Source organism: Mustela nivalis (genome assembly GCF_964662115.1).
Source record: "Mustela nivalis genome assembly, chromosome: 6".
NCBI classification, from domain to species: Eukaryota; Metazoa; Chordata; class Mammalia; order Carnivora; family Mustelidae; genus Mustela; species Mustela nivalis.
Genome location: NC_139025.1, coordinates 61,557,158 through 61,579,979, shown reverse-complemented (window position 1 = coordinate 61,579,979; position 22,822 = coordinate 61,557,158). Strand labels below are relative to the sequence as shown.

Below are 22,822 nucleotides of genomic sequence, written 5' to 3'. Positions count from 1 at the left end.
CAACAGGGGTGCCTGGGTGGCTCAGTGGGTTGAGGCCTCTGCCTTCAGCTCAAGTCATGATCCCACGGTCCTGGGATCCAGCTCCGCATCGGACTCTCTGCTCAGCAGGGAGCCTGCTTCCTCTTCTCTCTCTCTCTCTCTCTCTCTCTCTCTCTGCCTGCCTCTCTGCCTACTTGTGATCTCTGTCAAATAAATAAAAAAAACTTAAAAAAAAAAAAAGGATGCTGCAACAAAACAGTAACCTGAAGTAAACTGGAAATTATTGGGAAATTATAAGCATCTTCTCAGAAGATGTTTCATTTGGTTAGAAAAGCAACATATGTTCACTGTAGAAAATGTTCTTCTCATTAACAAAAATATAAATAATATTTTAAAAATCTGTAAGGGTCAGACTGAAATTTTATCACTTTAGATACAGAGCCATTTTTCTATGTAGCTAATGTATAAACTTCCCTTCTGTAACTTTCACACTTAAAAATGGGATTACATTACTTAAAATTCTCTAAAACATGAATTTTGTTCTAAAGTAAATGCCAGAAACCAAAAAACTTCAATAAAACAATAGAAAATAGTGTCTATTTATTTTACTTCAGAGTATTAAAATTCTTATTACTCAGATAAGAATATTAGGTACTTCAATCCACCAAGATTACATCTTACTGCTTGAATTTTAACTGTCAAAAGTCTTGCAGACTAAGGAGTTCCCTCAGGTGAAAAGTCAGAAAAACAGACATCTCACTCAGAGTTGTTCCCTTTTTTTATGTTTCCTTCTAGTTTCTTCCCGGTTTTGGTCACTCACTAATATTTTCAAATAGTTCATTGGTTTTTTCTTTTTTTAAATATTTTGTCTAGAGCTGATAACTGCAATATGTAGGGATGCCTGAGTGGCTCAGATGGTTAGGCATCTGCCTTTGGCTCAGGTCATGATCCCAGAATCCTGGGATTGAGCCCCAAATCAGGCTCTCTGCTCGGCAGGAAACCTGCTTCTACCTCTCTTTGTCCCCACTGTTCCCCCTGCTTATGCTCTCTCACTCTCTGTCAAATAAATAAATAAAGTCTTTAAAAAAATAATAATAATAACTGCAGGGATGCCTGGGTGGCTCAGTGGGTTAAAGCCTCTGCCTTCAGCTCAGGTCATGATCCCAGGGTCCTGCGATCGAGCCCCGCATTGGGCTCTCTGCTCCACAGGGAGCCTGCTTCCCTCTCTTTCTGCCTGCCTCTCTGCCTACTTCTGATCACTGTCTGTCAAATAAATAAATAAAATCTTAAAAAAAAAATAACTGCAATATGCAGGAGGTTTAGTATAATAGGAACTATTCTGCTATTACCAAAGTACTGAAATCAGCTCCATCTCTGTAGCCAATACAGCATGACATAGTATATTGTACTTTTCTCTTAAGCCTCATACTCCTATGATCAGATTTCTTCTGAACATTTCTTCCAGAATGACCCCAAAACAGCTCCAACTCGAAATATTTAAAAGTTAAGTTTATTAACCATGTCCTCTCCATTCTTACCAACCCCTCTGGCCACACAGTCACCACCACCAAGCCTGCATTTTTAAAAACTCTATTCATGTGTGAATGGCAACTACACCTTATTGCAAGAGAAACAAACTTGAGACGCCTCCAATTCCTCATTTCTCTCACCCAATTAATCATCAAGACATACTGATTTTACCACCAAAGAAGCTCTTTCTGTCTTCTTCCTTGTATTTCTACTGTAATTCCACTGTCCTGGTATATTACCTCCTCCATAAAGCCTTCCCTAAGCCTAAGCAGAGTTAGGGATTCCATCTTTCACCTAAGAGCATAGCAGTATTCTTTTCTAAGACTTACTTTGCTTGTTTGTCTCCTTGCTAAATTTTAAGTTGTGTGAAGGTAAAAAAGATGTCTTTTCATGTTTCTATTTCCAACACTGGTTCTCCATGTGGGCATTACCTATGTTTTACGGGGCACACTGAGTGTTCTGTTGTCACAAAAATTGAGAATACCACAGAGATTTAAAGGTATGAGCCAGTGAATGCTAAACATACTGCAAGATGCATGACAGTCTGTCTGCACACACACAAACTGTCTTGTATTGCATGTCTTTCAAATGCCCCATAGACACTAAGTGAATAAAAAGCCACTATCTGAATCTATAACTTAATTTCATTTTTATTAAAACCAAATTCTAAATCATTTACATTTTAATGATTATAATGATGACATTATATTTTAAACTCATCAGAATAGAAATCAGTGAATGATTATATCTTTTTTTGTTTTTCATGCCATTAGTAAGAGCTGTTGGCATTCTGAAAAACCCGTATTTCTAATAATAAAACTACTTGCAGTATTTGAGTAATGAATATGTTTTACCTATAAAACACACCTACATCACCAGGCTTCTTCCTTCTTTCCTTTTTCCCTTCTTTCCACTGTTTATTTGTTTATTTGTTGAATTTATTTCTTAGGTATGTAAATGTATTATTTTTGTATGTGTCATTTTTATTTAAGAATAGTAAATGACACAGGGTAAGCTCAGTATTAAGCTATAAATTTATGGCAAAAACTGAGGGAAAAGAAATTATTTAAATTGATAGGTTTATTTTCTACATTGATGCAAAAATTGAATGTTTTAATTGATGAATAAAAAATAGAACTATAATTATTTCCTAATTTACATGGTAAATCTAAAGTTTTAAATTTTTAAATTTAAACTACTTCAATTATATTTCTCAGTTACATTTAGTTATATTTCTTAGTTACTTTTTTCTCTTTTTAGAAATAGGGAAGGAGTCTATATAACTACATATATCTATATAGAGACCTATATAGATACATACCTATAGCTATATATTATACACATGCATATATATTGATTCACTGAATCCCTGAAGAATTTGGCCTATTCATTCATATATTAATATCCTGTTAATCAACTGATGAGATTAAATTAACCACCAAAGTTAAAAAAAGAAAGTTACCAAATCATTTCTATCCAGATTTAGTCTTTTTGTTTGTGTCCATGTCACATGCCCCAACTTTTTGGTTAGAATCTGGCCTATGAGGAGGATTAAAAAATTGAAGAACAAGAATTGATTTACTGGGGCGCCTGGGTGGCTAAGTGGGTTAAAGCCTCTGCCTTCGGCTCAGGTCATGATTGGGATCGAGCCCCACATTGGGCTCTCTGCTCAGCAGGTAGCCTGCTTCCTCCTTTCTCTGCCTGCCTCTCTGCCTACTTGTGATCTGTCAACTAAGTAAATAAAATCTTAAAAAAAAAAAAAAAAGAATTGATTTACACTTAAAGAATAAATGATACCAGGTACTAAAATTTCACTTCCACTCTGTCTTTCCTCATCTTTTCTCCTCTATGAGTAAACTCCAGCCTTTCTTATCACAGACCAGTTTATTCTACAGTTAAGGATGTTTTCTATGCTGTAATGAGCACTAATACAAAACCTTACAAGAAAGAATTCAGAATATTCTGGTTTAACTACCCAACTCCTAGAATAAGACAGGTAAGGGGAAATTGTAGTTCGGTAATCATCCTTAAGAAATATGTACTACAACATTCATTTTTACCTAGTACCATAATTTTATATTTTATACCTTTTTATTGAAGTATAATTGATATACAATATTTATGTAAGTTTCAGGTATACAACATAGTGATTCAACATTTATATACATTTCAAACTCATCACCACAATTTAAGTGCAATTGCCATCTGTTACCTTACAAAGTTATTAAAATACTATTAACTATATTTTCTATGCTATTCGTTGTAACTCTGTAACTTCTTTATAACTTGAAGTTTCTATCTCTTAATCCCCTTCACCTAAATAGGTGCTTATCTCACCCACCCTACCGGCAACCACCAGCAGGTTCTCTGTATTTATGAGTCTGTTCCCATTTTCTTTTTTCATTTATTTTTTTATAAACTACATACAAGGGAAATCATATGGTATTTCTCTTTCCCTGACTTATTTCACTCAGCGTAATACCCTCTAGGTCCACCCATGTTGCCACAAATGGTAAGATTCATTCTTTCTTAGGGCTAAGTAATGTTCAAGTTTGTGTGTGTATGTAGAGAGAGAGAGAGCACATTTTCTTTATCCTTTCATCTACTGATGGGACACTTAGTTGTTTCCGTATCTTGGCTACTATAAAGATGCAATGAACACAGGAGTGCAGATATCTTTTCGAATTAGTGTTTTCATTCAACTAAATACTCAGAAGTGGAATTGCTGATCATATGGTATTTTCATTTGTAATTTTTTGAGTAATCTCCAACTGTTTTCCATAGTGTACCAATTTCCATTCCCACCAACAGGAACAAGAGTTTGTTTCTCCACATCCTAAAAAACACTCATTTTTTTGTTTTGTTTTGTTTTCTGACTATCATTCTGATGGGGGGTGAGATGGTATCTCACTGTAGTTTTGATTTGCACTTCCCTGATGATTAGTGATGTTGAGCATCTTTTCATGTGTCTGTTGGCCCTGTATGCTTCTTTTAAAAATGTCCATTCAGATTCTCCATTCATTTTTTAATCAGATTGTTTTATTGGTGTAGAATTGTAGGAGCTCTTTATATATTTTGGATATAAAGCCCTTATACATCCCCCCATTCAGTAGGTTGCATTTTTATTTTGCTGATGATTTCCTTTGCTATGCAAAAGCTTTTCAGTTTGATGTAGTCCCGACTGCTTATTTTTGTTTTTGTTGCCCTTATGTGAGGAGGCAGATCAAAAAAATATTATTAAGACATATGTCAAAGAGCATAAATCTATGTTTTCTTTCAGGAGTTTTATGATTTCAGGTCTTACACTTAGGTCTTTAATCCATTTTGAGTTTATTTTTGTGTATGGTGTAAGAAAGTGGTCCAGTTTCATTCTTTTACATGTAGCTTACAGTTTTCCCACACCACTGAAATCCCACACCAGATGAAACAGTCTTTACTCCATTGTATGTTTTGCCACAGGTGTCATAGATTAATTGACCAAGTAAGTGTGAGTTTATTTCTGGGCTCTCTGTCCTGTTTCATTGATCTATGTGTCTCTTTTTGTGCCATTACCATACTGTTTTGATTACTACAACTTTGTAGTATAGTTTGAAATCCAGAAGTGTATAGTATAGGTTGAAATACCTCTAGCTTTATTCTTTTTTTCCTCAAGACTGCTTTGACTATTCAGAGTATTTTGTAGTTCCATAAAAATTTTAGTGCTATTGGCTCTGTGAAAATTGCTACTGGTATTCTGATAGAAATTGCAGTGAAATCTGTAGATTGCTTTGGAAAGTATGAACATTTTACCAATGTTAATTCTTCCAATCCATGAGCATGGTATATCTTTCCATTGTGTCTTCTTCCATTTCTTTCATCATTGTCTTACAGTTTTCAGTGAACAGGTCTTTCACTTTATTGGTAAAATTTACTTCTAGGTATTTTATTCTTTTTGATGCAACTGTAAATGGAATTGTTTTCTTAATTTCTCTTTCTGCTATTTCTGCTATTTCTGTTATTTTGTTATTAATATAGAAATGCAACAGATTTCAGTATATTAAGTTTGTATCCTATGATTTTACTGAATTTATTAGTTTGAACAGTTTTTTGATGGAATCTTTAATGTTATCTATGTATAGTACTATGTTATTTGTAAACAGTGAGAGTCTCACTTCTTAATAATTTGGATGCCTTTTATTTCTTTTCTTGTCTGATTGCTGTGGCTAGGACTTCCAAAACTTCCAAAAGTGGTAAGAGTAAACATCCTCGCCTTATTCCTGATCTTAGAGGAATTGCTCTATTTTTTCACCACTGAGTATGATGTCAGCCATGGGTTTTTCATATATTGTCTTTATTAAGGTATATTCCCTCTAAACCCACTTTGTTAAGTTTTTATCATAAATGGATGCTGAATTTTGTCAAGTACTTTTTCTGCATCTATTGAAATGATCATATGGGTTTTACCCTTCCTTGTTAATATGGTGCATCACTGATTGATTTGCAAATACTGAATCATCCTTGCATCCCTTGAATAAATCCCACTTAAACATAATGAATGATTCTTTTAATGTATTTCTGAATGCAGTCTGCTATTTTGTTGAGGATTTTTGCATCTATGTTCACCAAGGGTACTGGTCTATAGTTTCTATAGTTTTCTTTGTGTCTGGTTTTGCTATCAGGGTAATGTTAGCCTCACAGAATATATTTGGAAGATTTCATTACCCTTGGATCTTTTGGAATAGTCTGAGAAAAACAAGCATCAACTCTTCCTTAAATGCCTGATGGAATATTTTTAAATTTTTTATTTTTTTAATTACCTTTCAGTGTATTAGAATTCATTGTTTATGCACCACACCCAGTGCACCATGCGATACGTGCCCTCCACAATAGCCACCATAAGGCTGGCCCAACTCCCCATCCCCCGCCCCCTCAAAACCCCAAGATTGTTTTTCAGAGTCCACAATCTCTCATGGTTCATCTCCCACTCAATTTCCCTCAACTCCCTTCTCCTCTCCATCTCCCCAAGTCCTCCGTGTTATTTCTTACGCTCCACAAATAAGTGAAACCATATGATTACTGACTCTCTCTGCTTGACTTATTTCACTCAGCATAATCTCCCCCAGTCCTGTCCATGTTGATACAAAAGTTGGGTATTCATCCTTCCTGATGGAGGTATAATATTCCATAGTGTATTTGGACCAAATCTTCCTTATCCATTCATCCGCTGAAGGGCATCTTGGTTCTTTCCACAGTTTGACGACCGTGGCCATTGCTGCTATGAACACTGGAGTACAGATGTCCCTTCTTTTCAGTACATCTGTATCTTTGGGGTAAATACCCAGTAATGCTATTGCAGGGTCACAGGGAAACTCTATTTTTAATTTCTTGAGGAATTGCCACATTGTTCTCCAAAGTGGCTGCGCCAACAGTGTAAGAGGGTTCCCCCTTCTCACATCCTCTCCAATACACGTTGTTTCCTGTCTTGTTAATTTCTGCCGTTCTAACTGGTGTAAGGTGGTATCTCAATGTGGTTTTAATCTGAATCTCCCTGATGGCTAGTGATGATGAGCATGTTTTCATGTGTCTGATAGCCATTTTTATGTCTTCATTGAAGAAGTGTCTGTTCATGTCTTCTGCCCATTTTTTGACATAATTATCTGTTTTGTGTGTGTTGAGTTTGAGAAGTTCTTTTTAGATCCTGGATATCAGCCTTTTGTCTGTACTGTCATTTGCAAATATCTTCTCCCATTCTGTGGGTTGCCTCTTTTTGACTGTTTCCTTTGCTGTGCAGAAGCTTTTGATCTTGATGAAGTACCAAAAGTTCATTTTCACTTTTGTTTCCTTTGCCTTTGGAGACATATCTTGAAAGAAGCTGCTGTGGCTGATTATCAATGCCTGATAGAATTTGACTGTGAATCCATTTAGTCCTGGACTCTTGTTTGTTAGGAGTTTCTTGATTATCAAAATCAATTTCGTTACCAGCAATGTTCAGATTTTCTCTGTCTTCCTGATTCAGTTTTGAAACACTGTGTTCCTACGAATTTATACTTTTTCTAGGCTGTCCCATTTGTTGGTGTGTAATTTCTTGTAATAGTGTCTTATAAATAAGCCTTTGTATTCCTATTGAACCAGCTGCTACTTCTCATTCTTCATTTCTTATTTGGGTCCTCTCTCCTTTTCTCGATGCATCTGGCTAACGATCTATCAATTTTGTCCATCTTTTCAAAGAACCAGCTCTTAGTTTCATCTATCTTTTCTAGCGTACTTTTAGTCTGTTTCATTTATTTTTCCTCTGATCTTTATGACTTTCTTCTACTAACTTTGGGCTTTGTTATTCTTTTTCTAGTTCTTTTAGGCATAAGGTTAGATTGCATATTTGAGATCTTCCTTGATTATTTGGGTATGCCTATATTTACATAAACTTCTATCTTAGAACTGTTTTTGCTATGTTCCAAAGATTTTGGAATATTGTCTTTTTACTTATCCCAAGGTATTTCTTTTTTTCCTCAAGGTATTTTTTTTTCCTTCATTGACCCACTGCTTATTGGGTAGCATGTTGCTTACTCTCTCTTTGTTTTTTCCTTCGAATTTATTTCTAGTTTTCTAATATTGTGCTTAGAAAAGATGCTTGATATGATTTCAATCTTCTTAAATTTACCGAGACTTGTTTTGTGGCCTAATATGTGACCTATGTTGTAGAATGTTCCATGTACATTAAAAAAAAAGTGTATTTTGCTGTTTTTTTTTAAAGATTTTATTTATTTATTTGACAGAGAGAGATCACAAGTAGGCAGAGAGGCAGGCAGAGAGAAAGAGGAGGAAGCAGGCTCCCTGCTGAGCAGAGAGCCCGATGCGGGATTCGATCCCAGGACCCTGAGATCATGACCTGAGCCGAAGGCAGCGGCTTAACCCACTGAGCCACCCAGGCGCCCCTATTTTGCTGTTTTTAGATGGAATGTTCTGTACATATTTACTTCAGTCCATCTGATCTAATGCCTCATTCAAACTCACTATTTCTTTATTAATTTTCTATCTGGACAATCTATCCATTAATGTAAGTGGGGTGTTAAAGTTCCCTACTATTACTGTATAACTGTCAATTTCTCCCTTTAATATCTACTTTATACATTTAGATACTCCCATGTTAGATGCATATATATTTACAAATATTATATTCCTTTGCTAGACTGCTCCCTCCATCATTATGTTATGCCCTTCTCTGTCTTTTTTACAGTCTTTGTTTCAACATCTATTGCGTCTGATACTTTATTGATCAATTCCATTTGCATAGATAATCTTTTCTATCCCATCACTTTTTGTCTGTATGTGTCTTGTAGGCAGCATACAGATAGGTCTTGGTTTATTTTTTTTAATCTATTCAATTATTTTTGAAATTTTTAAAATCAATTTTGATGACTTTTGATTGAAAATTTAGTCCATGTACATTAATTATTGATAGGCATTACTACTGCCAATTTCATTGTTTTCTTGCTGTTTTTGTAATTCTTCTCTGTTCCTTTATTCTTTCTTGCTGTCTTCTCTTGTAATTTGATGACAATCTTCAGTTTTGTACTTGGATTCCTTTATTTTTTGTTTACCTATTGCAGGTTTTTTGTTTATGGCTACTATAGGTTCATGTATAACACCCTATGTGTTAGTCATCTATTTTAAGTTAGGTCACTTAAGCTCAAATACATTCTAATTGTACTACATTTTTACTTCCCCCTTACCATGTATTATGTATCTGACACATATTTTACATGTTTTTATTTTGTGTATCCCTTACCTAGTTATTGTAAATATAGTTGATTGTACATTTTTACCTCCCCCTCACCACGTATTATGTATCTGACACATATTTTACATGTTTTTATTTTGTGTATCCCTTACGTAGTTATTGTAAATATAGTTGATTTTACCACTTTTTTCTTTTAACCTTCATGTTAGCTTTTAAAGTGATTGACATACTTCCTTTATTGTATGTTTGCTTTTACCAGTTGTAGGAGTGCTGACAATCCTGACTCCACTGATGGCTCTCCACCTTGTTCGTATTTGCTTGATGACCTCTCTTGGGGCTATTTTAGAAATGTCTGCCAAGCCTGGGGTGGGGGAAGCCTGCTCTGACCACCCATAAATCTGTTAGAGATGATGCAGTCTTTATCTTTCCTGATGCACAGATGGCACCACAAGATCTAATTTAAAGGTTAGCTGTCAATTAAGTGCATGCAAACCCTTTGATCACATTATAATGCCCTTCTGCATATCTCTTGCTCTATAAAATCTCTGGACTAAGGCCTAGACTTTGTGGAGGATAGCTGTACAGCATCTGAATCATCATGTCTTTCATCACCTCATCGGTAAACAACCCTGAATAAAACTCTGTAAACCATAAGGAGTTGCCTTCTTTGATTGCCAGTCTCAAAGTGTCTTCTCAGCTTGGGGAGTACTCTACTGTCCCTCCCCTATCTTCCAACACTAGTGAAATGTTTTATTTCATAAATTTTTTACTTCTAGTTATGGCTTTTTCTTTTCTGCATAAAAAAGTCACTTTAACATTTCCTATAAGGCTGATGCAGTGGTGATGAAGCCTCTAACTTTTGTTTGAGCAACTCTATTTCCCCAGTTCTGAATTATAACCTTGCTGGGTATTCTTGGTTGTAGGATTTTTTTCCTTTGATCACATTAAATACACCAAGCCATTCCCTCTGGCCTGCAAGTTTCTGCCAGAATTCAGTTGAGAGTCTTATAGGTGTTCCCTCACATGTAAGTTGCTTTTCTCTTGCTGCTTTTAAAATTCTCTATAACTCCTGACATTTTAATTATTGTGTGTCTTGATGTGGACATCTTTGGATTCATCTTATTTGAGTTTATCTCTGCTTCCTAAACCTGGATGATTCTGTTTCTTTCTCCAGTTTAGAAAAGTTCTTAGCTGTTATTCCTTCAAATAAGTTCTCTGCCCCTTTCTAACTCTCTTCTTCTGGGATCCTTATAATGAAAATTTAATTCTTTTGATGTTGCCCTAGAGGTCTCTCACCCTATCTTATATAAAATTCTTTTTCCTTTTGCTGCTCAGCTTGGATGATTTTCAGTATTCTGTCTTCCAGATCACTGATCCATTCTTCTGCACCCTCTCCCCTGGTAGTTGATTCCCTCTGGTATATTTTTGAGTTATTGTATTTTTCAGATCTGATTTTTTTTTTAATTTTCTATTTTTTGGTTGAAGTTCTGAGTTTATCCACTCTACTCCTAAGTTCAGTGAGCATCTTTATGACTATCACTTTTAACTCTATCAGGTAAATTCCTTTCCATTTAGTTATTTTCCTGAAATTTTTTTTTCTTGTTCTTTCATTTGGAACATATTCCTGTCTCCTCATTTTGTCTGACTTTCTGCATTTGTTTCCATGTATTAGATAGTAGTCAGCTACATCTCCTGGTCTCAAAGGTAATAGCCTTATGTGGAAGATGCCCTGTAGGGTCCAGAAGCACAATCCCCTCCTCCCCCAGTTACCCAAACTAGGTGCTCCAGGTATGTCCTGTGTCTGTGCAGTAAACACCCTTCAGTTGTTGAATGAGCTCTAACTGCTTCGTATTCTGATAGGCAGGGATGCCCCCCAAGGCCAACTGGTTGCAATGCCCAGCCAGGACTATGAGTGCCCTGGTAGGAGGAGGTGGACCCTGGTGCGGCTGGCTTAAAGGCCCACCCACAATGCTGTGGGTGTGCTAGTGAACACGACCAGTCCCCCAGGGCATGAGTCACTTTGGAGGGACACCAGTCCCAGCCAAGGCTGCCCAGGGGATATGGCAAAGTGGGAGCAGTTTACGAGAAGGTCCATCAGAGGGGTGGGCTGATTCTGCAGGAGAATGCCAGGGTGGGATGACTGGTGCTAGCAAGGTAGGTGGAGAATGTCAGAACTGGAGCCATTAAGCATTAAACTACTAGCTGAGCTAAATGAGCGCAAGAAAATAGTGCCCATTAGTGTTTCTATTTCTGAAAGAAAGTTCCTACAGATCCCTGTCCCTTCAATGTAAGCCCTAAAATCAGTCAAAAAATATCCTTTATGTACATCTCAGGTGCTCTGGAAACTGCTGTTTCCAGGTGCTCTGGAAACTGCTGTGTTGGATCTGAGAGTATGTGAGATTGTGGACGGGACAACTTGGAGCATTGTCTCAGTTTCCTATAGCCTTCTGGTTGTCCCAGGGGTAAGCCCAACGATTTTCAAAGCTCCTGAAGTTAAGCTCTGCTGATTTTCAAAGCCAGACATTGTGGGGTTCTCATTTTTCCTGTGCAGATCTCCAGACTTGGGGTGTACAACATGGTGCTTAAATCCCTTGGTTCTCAGGTAGGATCTCTGGGCCTATGATGTGGGTTGCCAGACTAGGGATTTGGTTCCCAATCTGACCGTACCTCTGCCACACTTTACCCTTCTCGAGGTGCTTCCGCTCCCCATCTTTTCTTTTCTTTTTTTTTTTAAGTAACCATTATGCCCAACATGGGACCTAAATTCACAAACCCGAGATTAAGAGTCACTCTACCAACTAAACCAGCCAGACTCCCTGTGGCTTTTTCTTTTTATCTTTAGCTGTGCAAGAGCTGGTCTCTTAGTCTTCAAGTCTTTCTCAGTGAGAGTTCTTTTTTAGTAGTTGCATTCTTGGTGTACCTGTGGGAGAGGTGAGCTCAGGACCTGCCCATACTCTGCCATCCTCCTATCAGTCTCAAATATTACACCTTTTAAAATGGCATCTAATTTTGATCTACACAATGAATTAAAGAATCAGCATACTATCTCAACATTAATTCTTTAAAGTTGTGACACCAAAGAGCTTTAGGAAAGGGTACTGTGGTAACTGGTATATTACTTAAGTTGCAAAATACACTGAAAAGTATCTTTAACTTCCCATTTATTAAGTATATGTATGTCAACATGTTATTACACTTTTGTGAGAATCTAATCTATTAAACTTATAGTAAAATATATATTGTCTTATCAATTTACCTCTTCTCTCTTTTCTCCTTCTTCCATTGAAATAACATGGTCTGTGACATTGTCAATACAAGGTAAGTCAGAAGAAGAGATCACAATTTCTTCAGGCTCTTGCATAAACAAAGGTTTTTCTTCTTGCTGGATCCATTCTTGATATACTTTTACCACTTTTCTCATAGCTGCTGCTTCACAAATCGGTAATAAAAATGCCTAATGGAAAAAGAAAAGATAACACACAGAATGATACATTTTACTTTGCCACAAAACACTAATACATATATTTTTATGTTGTTATAAAGTATGATATAATTGACTTTTAAAGATACAAAGTCAGAAAAAGCCTTTTGTTTCCAAATGATTTGTAAATACGCTGACATATAAATACTTTCAGTAGGGGTGCCTGGCTGGTTCAGTCAGTAAAGCATGCAACTCTTGATCCCAGGGTCATGAATTCAAGACCCACAATGGATATAGAAATTACTTAAAAATAAAATCTTAGAAAAAAAAAAAATCAGAAATGCTTTTGGTAGATAGACATGGATTTCAAGTGCAAAAGCAAAGATCTGTTAACTTGTACTATCTAGCTCAGAATGAGAATATTCCTTGCTTCATGAAATAACTATGCTCCTAGAAAGTTCAATGTAAATAGCACTTTTCATAATAAATCATATATTTGTAACTTACTTTTTTTACTACTACTAAAATAAATTTTGATGATTAAATTAAATCTGATTCCAAGAAGTAATATAAATTACATAAAAAGGCAACTATCAGCACATAAGAAATATTTCAGCTTTATTTCATTTTATATGTAATAAATAATATATAATAAGGCAAAATACTTAATTAAAAGGAATTCCTTATAATTACTCTTCCCTTTATGTACTTTCTGAGTTGCGTTAACTTTTTTAAAAAAGTAAATATTCTCTTCATCACAAAAATACCATATTTTCACAATAAAAAAGAATTTTATGCAATTCAGACAGGCAAAAATAAAACAGTAAAAGTACTCCATCTCACAATCTAAATTCCTTACATCATGTATGTTTGTGTTCATGGGTTAACATTTTCACTGGACTTTCTCTTTACCAAAAGGAAAAAAAAGGGGAACTAAATTGCTTTTAGATTTTCCTTTTACAACCACTACTGATTAATTTCAACTCTAAAAGTCACAAGACATTTACCTAAAAACCTGGCACGTTCTCCTACACAGCAGAGAGTAGATAAAGTTACTTATAATCATGGGCTCAAATGACTTTATCTGAATGAAACTAGCCAAGAAAATCAGCTTTCTAAGATAATGATGAAATGTTAATGTGTGATATCAAAGGATATTTAATGTAGTTTGGTAATTATTAAATCCCTGGCAATCTACATTACTTGTTACTTTCTTTCATCTAACAAACCCATTCCAAAATTCTCACTCTCATATTGTAGCAGCCTAAGTCAATGGCATGATTTAGATCATCAGTGTCTGCTCTAAGAATAATTATTTTATAATTAAAACTCAGCCTTCCTTAAAAAGGTTCAGGATATAAGAAAAAAAAAATCTCAATCTCAAAAAAAATTCTATTCTCAGATACTGAAAAATTAACTCTTTTAAAATTGGCGTGGAAACCCTCTGCAGTTTCTGGTCAATTTTGCTATGAACCTAAAACTGATATAAAACACAAAGTTTAATCATTTAAGAAATATTAGTAATCTCCAAAGCGAAGATATAAATGATATTAATTAAAGATATTAGTATTAATGCATAAATTGTCACATGATATCCCAAGTGGCTTGATGAATTTACTGAAGTCCAGGGTATGTATAACCTTTGTCCTTATAAGTCCCAAAGTCTGGTTTTGCCAACACACTAAATATGGATCTTAAGGAAAGACCGATATTAGCCATGGTATAAGAAACTGATACGTAAAAACCAGAGTGCCAATATATACATTTACAATGAGAAATAACTGTCACAGAAACCAAAACATTCAAATCCATATACTGGCACTTTATTCCTATGAAGAAGCACCACTCAGACATCAATATTAACCCAAAATAAGGCAAGTTATCATTCAAAAAATATTTCTGAATCTATTAACTCAGCAAATTTTCTGTCTATAGAAACTGACCTACATGAAGTCAGCTCCAGTTCTGATTCCATGACCATAAAACTACTACACAACCAAAAACAACATGGAGAATGAATCAAAACAAGAGACAGAAAAATCCAATATTTAATGGTATTTAGCTTAAGATAATCTGATCCAGTTTTCTAACAACTGGCTTCACCAGTGGGATGTGATTTATTAGTAGCTATGATTTTCTCCTTAGTGAAAAACAGTAACAAAACATGTTGGTTTCTGATATTTTTAATATTACTTTATTATTAACCAACTCAGATTGTCATGGATACTTCTTCAAGATTTAATCAGGTACAGTGAACATTTAGCAGACCTGGGAATTTTTGTCTTCTTAAAGCAATGGTTTGCAATTTGGTCGCAGAACCCCTACTCTACCAGATGTTAACAAGAATCACAGGTATTCTAAAATAAGACTAACACTGCTTTATATTTTTGCAAATATCTTTAATGCTTAGCCTAATAAAAGACAGTTGGATTCTTATCTGCTTGCTTCTTCATTTATTCTAATACCATATGTGATACTGTATTAGATCGAGAGATACCTGGAAAACTTCACCATACACTTGTGAGAAAATGACAGTGGGGAAAAAAATAAAATCTTAGTACTGTCATGAAAATAGTTTTGACCTCATGGACCTGAAAAAGTCCTGGAGATGTCCCAGAAGCCTAAGACCACAGTTTGTAATCCACTGCCCCAACATGACTATAGGTAAAAAAATTATATACATAATATCTATATATAGAATTATATATATATATATATAATATGCATATATATATGAAAAATCTGTGCTGTTTACTTAAAGGTTAAACTTTTGATATATTATATTTACTTCATATCAAAATACTTGGGGGCTCCTTATTGTAGTCTCCAAGTAATGACAACATAAAGCACACTGGGTTTACTTATAAAATAGGGGATTAATGCCTGGAGTGCATCTATGCCTATTCTATTGGATATGGAGAACAATTTAATCATTTCAAATGATTTGGGGATCTATACTTTACAATTTTATCTTGATTTTAAAGACACATAACAATATAAATACCTTAATCTAAGACAGAACTCAGAATCATTACACTGGCCCTTAAAATAACATCATCAACTATGTTAACAAATTATCTCAAGACTTAACTTCTAGAAATAAATGTTAGCCCTCAGGCAGCAATGATAAAGTATCTGGCCCTCAACAGTTACAGAACTACTTCTTCTTTTTTTTTTTTTTTTTTTTTTTTTGAGAGAGAGAGAGAGCCGTGTGCATGCAAGTGCTGGGGTAGAGGTGGAAGGAGAGAGGGAGAGAGAATCCCAGACACAGGGCACGATCTCAAGACCCTGAGATCATGACCTGAGCTGAAGCAAGAGTCAGATGCTCAACCAACTGAGCCACCCAGGTACCCCAACAGTTACAGAACTTCTTGATTCATTCACCAAATATTTACTAGGTGCCTACTCTATGACAAGCAATAAGGATACGGTGATAAATAAGTAAGCAAAGCATTCCTGGAGGGTAGCAGGAAAGATCAGAATTTTCAAAATAATTTTTTTAAATAAATATATATAAGACTCAGAAGAGGTACGATGAAGAAGAGGACAATTTTTAAAAACATCATAAAGAAGTACTTACTAGTGTGTGTCTGTGTGTGTGCATATGCATGCAAGTGCATCTGTCTTTTTTTTTTTTTTTGAAGATTTTATTTATTTATTTATTTAACAGAGATTACAAGTAGACAGAAAGGCAGACAGAGAGAGGAAGGGAAGTAGGCTCCCTATGGAACAGAGAGCCCGATGTGGGGCTCGATCCCAGGACCCTAGGATCATGACCTGAGCCAAAGACAAAGGCTTTAACCCACTGAGCCACCCAGGCGCCCCTGCATCTGTCTTTGAGTGGGTGGGTAAAAGTGGTCATGGAAGACTTCTCTGGTGTAATCATATTTAAGTTGTGATCTTAAGGATGAGAGCAGGTAAAAAAAGAAGGGGAAAAGGGTAGAGAGGAAAGGAAGGTTGAAGGACAAAGTTAAGATAGGGAAAACAAAAACTGTGAAAGCTATGAGGATGCAATTATTTGAGAAATGTTAAGTAAACATATTTCTATTAAACTTATTTACCTATAGAAAGACTTGTACTCTAGCTGGGACTGCTAAGGGCAAAATCATTATAAGGTAATATCTCTGATAATTAATGGGGAGTATTTTTATCTATATTTTATCTATATCTATATATAAATATATATCTATATTTTTATCTATATTAAATATATATTTATCTATATCTATATTTATCTATATATCTATATTTTTATCTATATATCTACAAATATATATATCTATATTTTTTTAATTTTTTATTTTATATATCTATATTTTTATCTATATATTTTATCTATATCTACATTGTGGAACATATGAACCTTCAAAATAAGGGAAGAAACTATTTCAAAAATTCTCAATTTTGAAAATTTATCAGTAATACTAAGCAGGTAAAAAAGCTTTCCTATGACAACATAATCTTAGAAATTGATCCCTTTTCAAAACATGAATAATTCATTAGTGTCACCATCCTAAAATTTATTTTCCCTTAAGTTTTCCTTAAATATCACTTTTTAAAATAAGATTGATTTATTTATTTTAGAGAACACAAGCAGGGCCAATGAGCAGAGGGAGAGGAAGAAAGGAAATCTCAAGCAGGCCCCAGGCCCAGTGCTCAGGCCAACATGGGTCTCAATCTCACAACACTGAGATCATGACCTGAGCAAAAATCAAGAGTCAAATGCTTAACCAACAGAGCCACCCAGGCACCTCTGAGGTCATCATCTCAGGGTCACGGGATCAGGCCCCTCATCAGGCTCTGCACTGGGCATAGAGCCTGCTTTGAGATTCCTTCTCTCCATTTCCTTCTGCCCCTCACCTCCAATCCCTCTCTAAAATAAAAAATAAATAAATAAAAATAATTATGAGAATAAAAACATATCAAAGAACTTCAGTTCCCAGCAATATCATTTAAAGATATCCTGGAATGATCCTGCATAAAATATCTAGAAAATACAATATAAATTTTTAAATTAATGGCTCAGCTTGTATGGATATTCTGAGTCTAGAACAAAATGTGAGTATTAATCCAGAGAAGTAAATGAGCAATGAAGCTGCTGGCTGCTGCCTTGGACAACCTACAGAGTATTGGGTCAAACAGCCATCTGTACAGAGGGGAGAGACAGATCAGAGTTCTACATGTAAAACTGACACCAATGAAGGCTAAATTCAAAACAAAGGCAAACTAGAAGGGGAAGGCAAAAAACTCAACTCCAGAGAACAGTCAGTGATGAAACTTGTCCGTTGACTTTGGATAGGGGAATGTAAGGGAAGAATAGCCTTCCCTGCAAATTCATATTTTCAGGCTGGTCATCACTTAACTTTGAATACTGCAAAGCAGTAAGAATCATTAAGCTGAAAATTCTTTTTTTTGTTTTTAAAGATTTTATTTATTTATTTGACAGAGAGATATCACAAGTAGGCAGGAAAAGGGGGAAGCAGGCTTCCCACTGAGCAGAGAGCCCGATGCGGGGCTCAATCCCAGGACCCCAAGACCACGACCCGAGCTGAAGGCAGAGGCCAACCCACTGAGCCACCCAGGTACCCTATAAGCTGAAAATTCTAATTTAAGGTTGGGTACCTGGCTGGCTCATTTGGTAGAGCAAGAGACTCTTGATCTTGGGGTTGTGAATTCAAGTTCCATATTGGGCACAGAGCTTACTTAAAAAAATTTTAAATAAATAAATAAATAAATAATATATTCCAAGGTTGACAGGACCACCAAATGCCTGGAAAGCAACAGCAATTCTTCTCTGGAGGAACACAACCCGGGCTTCAAAGTAATTCCCACAAAATTCCAAAAAAAATCTAAGTCCATAACACAAAAATCCAAAAGAAACAAACAAGGAAAAATAAATTTCTCCAGAAGTAAAGTTCTCCAACATTATTTGCCGAGTATCTTTCCTTTAGCATTTGTCAAATAGTCTATAACATAAACCTTAAACTTGGCAACTAGAACCACTGCCAAATCTGAAAAAGTGTTAAGGCAAATTTGCTTTTTTTATATTGTGTTATTCACTTTATTGGGGTTGTATAAAACTGAGTCCATTTGTATATAACTGTATACATTTTGTACTTATTAACACAAAAATATAGAACACGGAGGGAAAGGATGGGGTGGCTGGGTTATGGACATTGGGGAGGGTATGTACTGTGGTGAGTGCTATGAATTGTGTAAGACTGAGGATTCACAGACCTGTATCCCTGAAGCAAATAATACATTATATGTTAACTTAAAAAAAAAAACACATACATATATATATATATAGAATGCTTCGTGAATTTGTCAATGGTCCCCGTGCAGGGGCCATGTTAATTTTCTTTGTCTCATTCCAATTTTTAGCATATGTGCTGCTGAAACAAGCATAAGTTTGTTTCTTTAACTTAGGTTGACAAAACTAATGCTGCTTCATGCTTTGCTTTACATATCAATAAACGTGTACAAGGTGAAGATTTGCTTTGCCTAGACAGCTTACTGGCATGTAAAGGCATGTGGTATAGAATAAACGTTACTGACATGGGAACCAGGATCTGGGAGTTTTAATCCCAGATCTACCACTTACTTGCTGTGAGACTTGAATGATCCCCTTCAGCTACAAAACTCAATGATGTTTACCTGCAAAAGTTAAGTACCTTTGCTATTAAGAGCAAATGATTAGTTTTCATAAGGCTTATTTCCCACAAAATTTCTATGTAACTGAGAATGTGCATTTAGGAATTTCTAGCTATCTCTATGTGAAATAGTTTTTATTCTTTTTCTTTCTCTCCATTTCTTGATTTTAGTCCCCGAATATCTTCTTTAACCAACTTTAACTTCAGAATGCCTTATAGGACAAAATAGCCTCTGAAAGGATAAAGGCAAAGAAAACAATGCTTCTTCTATTCACAAATCATTTTTATTGATTATAGAAAATAAAAGATGAAATAATTTTATTAAAATTTACTAATGAGGGACGCCTGGGTGGCTCAGTTGATTAAGCGGCTGCCTTCGGCTCAGGTCATGATCCCAGCGTCCTAGGATCGAGTCCCATATCGGGCTCTCTGCTGAGCAGGGAGCCTCCTTCTCCCTCTGCCTGCCACTCTGTCTGCCTGTGCTCACTCTCTCTGACAAATAAATAAATAAAATCTTTAAAAAAAAAAAAAATTTACTAATGAAATGGTAGGAAGAAAGGTTTCAAACCATAAAGTGAGTAACAAGAAAATTGTTCTAATCAAAGAAGGACTATGGGTGAAAGCGGACAGTTATTAAACTAAAATCATCATAAACTAAAAAAATATAAATAGAAAATATTAAAGGATTAGATGTAATAAATTTTTAAAAATTAAATAATAAATTGTAGATGTAACAAATGTAAGATGTAACAAATTTAAAAAATTAAATATAAACTTAAAATTAAATATAAAAATTTTAAATATCTAAAAGCCAGTATATTCAACATTAAAAACCTAAGTCTATATTACAAATTAAAATTACTCAGAGGTACTTTACCTGACGAAATATCTCTGTGACAAAGTTGACATTACTTCTTTTAGAAGAAAAGACTCTGCGAACTATTTCAATGTCTGTGAGATGTTCCTCATCAATACTGCAGAGACTGGATGAGCTAGGTTCTCGCTCTGTGAGAGTGCTTGTATTGGAATGAGACTGTTCTGGTTCTGTAGCTCTATCTGCTTTATCAGCATTATCAGTTTTGTTTTCTTCTCGGGATACCAAACTAGCAGCTGCTCTCTAAAATAAAAACAAAAGGGGGAGAATATCAGAATCATTCAACTTGGTATTTTGCTAACAGCATTCCACAAATAAACCACTGTTTAAAATTGGGCATAGATTTCATTTAGACTCCATTCTAAATAATTAAGTAGCAATGCAAATAACTCAACATCTAAGTAATATAGTGATACTCACTAATCATCTATCCATCTCTAATTTGACTTTAGAATGTTTGCAGTACAAACAAGTTACAAAAAACACAAAGGAATTGAAGAAAAATTATGACAGAAGTAGAAAGGAATTCAAAAGAAAATATAAGAAAACAAAAATGGGGCACTTGGCTGGCTCAGTCAGTACAGAATGTGACTCATGATCTTGGGGTTTTAAGTTTGAGCCCACATTGAGTACAGTCATTACTTAAAATCTTAAAAGAAAAAAAAAGAAGAAAGAAAGCTCAAGAGAACACTCTATATTCTCATAACTTAAAAGAATTTCACCATGACTGAAGATGAATAACCTTAGGAGTAAAGTAAAAGTCCTAAAGTTGGTGATGAGAAAATTACTACCATGGTATGATGGTAGTAGCACTATTCCATGGTAAGGCAAATTATTTCTAGTAAGCTACTTAATTTTTGATCTCAGTTCTGTCATCTATAAAACAAAGGGTTTAAGTAAATTATTTCAAATATGCCTTCCCAATCAAAAACTGTGGTTTTAGTGCATTAAGTTCTGGGATCATGAAAAATAGTCCCACATGAGAGTTTCCACACTTAGTGATTATTTGCAAAGACCTTGGAACAAAGTTTTAGGGAAAACATACCCAGAGCTGGCTAAAGATAAATAAAAGATTAAGGGGAATATAAAGTTTAATTTCCTGAACACTAATCAACTAAACAGACACTTTATACCCCCACTTAATTTGTAAAAGATCTAAGAAGTCATAACAAAAACACAGTTTAAGATTTTTTTTTAAAGATTTTTATTTATTTATTTGACAGAGATCACAAGTAGGCAGAGAGGCAAGCAGAGAGAGAGGAAGGGAAGCAGGCTCCCTGCTGAGCAGAGAGCCCAATGTGGGGCTCAATCCCAGGACCCTGGGATCATGACCTGAGCCAAAGGCAGAGGCTTTAACCCACTGAGCCACCCAGGTGCCCCACAGTTTAAGATTTTTAAAACTAAAGAAAGTCTGAGAAAAGGAAAATAAAAATTATTCAAAAAATAGTGTAATAGAGATAACTTCAGAAAAAAAACACACGTTCATAAAAAAATGTGTGAAAAAGAGGGAAACTATTTAATAAAAAATACCAAAAGTTTAAATATTAGTCCCTCCACCGTAGAGCTATATAATTTTACATCACATTTCTAGACCCAGTGCCCTTGATGAAAAAAGGGAAAACAAAATGGGGACAAGACTTTTTTTTAGGATTTTATTTTTAAGTAATCTCTACAACCAGCATGGGGTTTGAACCCACAACCCCAAAATCAAGAGTTGCATGATCCACCAACTGAGCCAGCCAGGCGCCCTGAGAAATAAGACATTAAATCAGTATTCTATGAATGTTCAGAAATCAAAAAAGAACTCTGAAGGTTCTACAACCATTTGATTACTAATCATTTCCAACTGCAAGAATTTGTGTGTACAATTCAGAATATTTTAGTACTGCGTAATTAATATAAAATACAGTAATAAATTAGAAGGTAAGACTCATTCATTACTAGAATTAAATTCTGTATCTTCCAAGATTTTTTCATTAAGAAGACTACTATAATGATTGTTAAAATTTGGATTTATAAAATACATTTACACAAAGAAAATATCACCATCATTTGTTTTAAATTTGTTCTGAAATCCATAGACACATCTCTTAAGCCATTCCTAACTTAACAAGTTTTCCCTTTGTGGTGTATTACCTGAATATTCTTTGGCAAGACTTCACCTTCCATCCCAGGAATATGAGGTCCTGTATGTGGCTTTGGCTCAAGCCAGAAAGAAACCAGCCAACGAATAACAATAACACGAGCCTTAATGAAAGGTTCTTTTGTACAGTAGATTGCTTCATTGGTTTCAGCATCCTTCTTTATCATAACATAATGTGGCTTTGGTCTCACCTGTGGGATATCTACAGGAATATAAAAGGAAAACAAAAACCAAAATAAGAAAAGAATTATGCTTAGATAAATCCATACTTTCAAACATTTTTGAAAACACTTTTGATGATACCCTTGTTTTAAAAGTAGATTTTAAAAGACATTTTAAAATAATTTGCTAAATATTAGCATACAATCTAGAAGAGTGAACCATATATTGCTGCCATATGGAAACACGTCTTTTTGCAAAATATCACTAAAGGGCTCAGCGAATCCTGTCTAAGTACAGAGAAGCTTCCAGAGCCATTTAAAATTAATGAGAACTCACTTCAATT

The 22,822-nt window shown here is 35.1% G+C and overlaps 1 protein-coding gene across 9 annotated transcripts in view; it reads right to left on the bottom strand.

Moving 5' to 3' along the window:
* Positions 1-22,822, bottom strand: part of RALGAPA1 (Ral GTPase activating protein catalytic subunit alpha 1) — a 256,054-nt gene that overhangs the window by 179,250 nt on the left and 53,982 nt on the right. For all 9 annotated transcript variants that reach the window (XM_082737789.1, XM_082737788.1, XM_082737790.1 and 6 more), the window contains exons 9-11: positions 22,311-22,519; positions 20,178-20,417; positions 12,483-12,680 (exon numbers count right to left, since the gene is read on the bottom strand). In XM_082737789.1, coding sequence (XP_082593915.1) covers positions 12,483-12,680; positions 20,178-20,417; positions 22,311-22,519 — 647 coding nt within the window. The remainder of the gene's footprint in view (positions 1-12,482; positions 12,681-20,177; positions 20,418-22,310; positions 22,520-22,822) is intronic.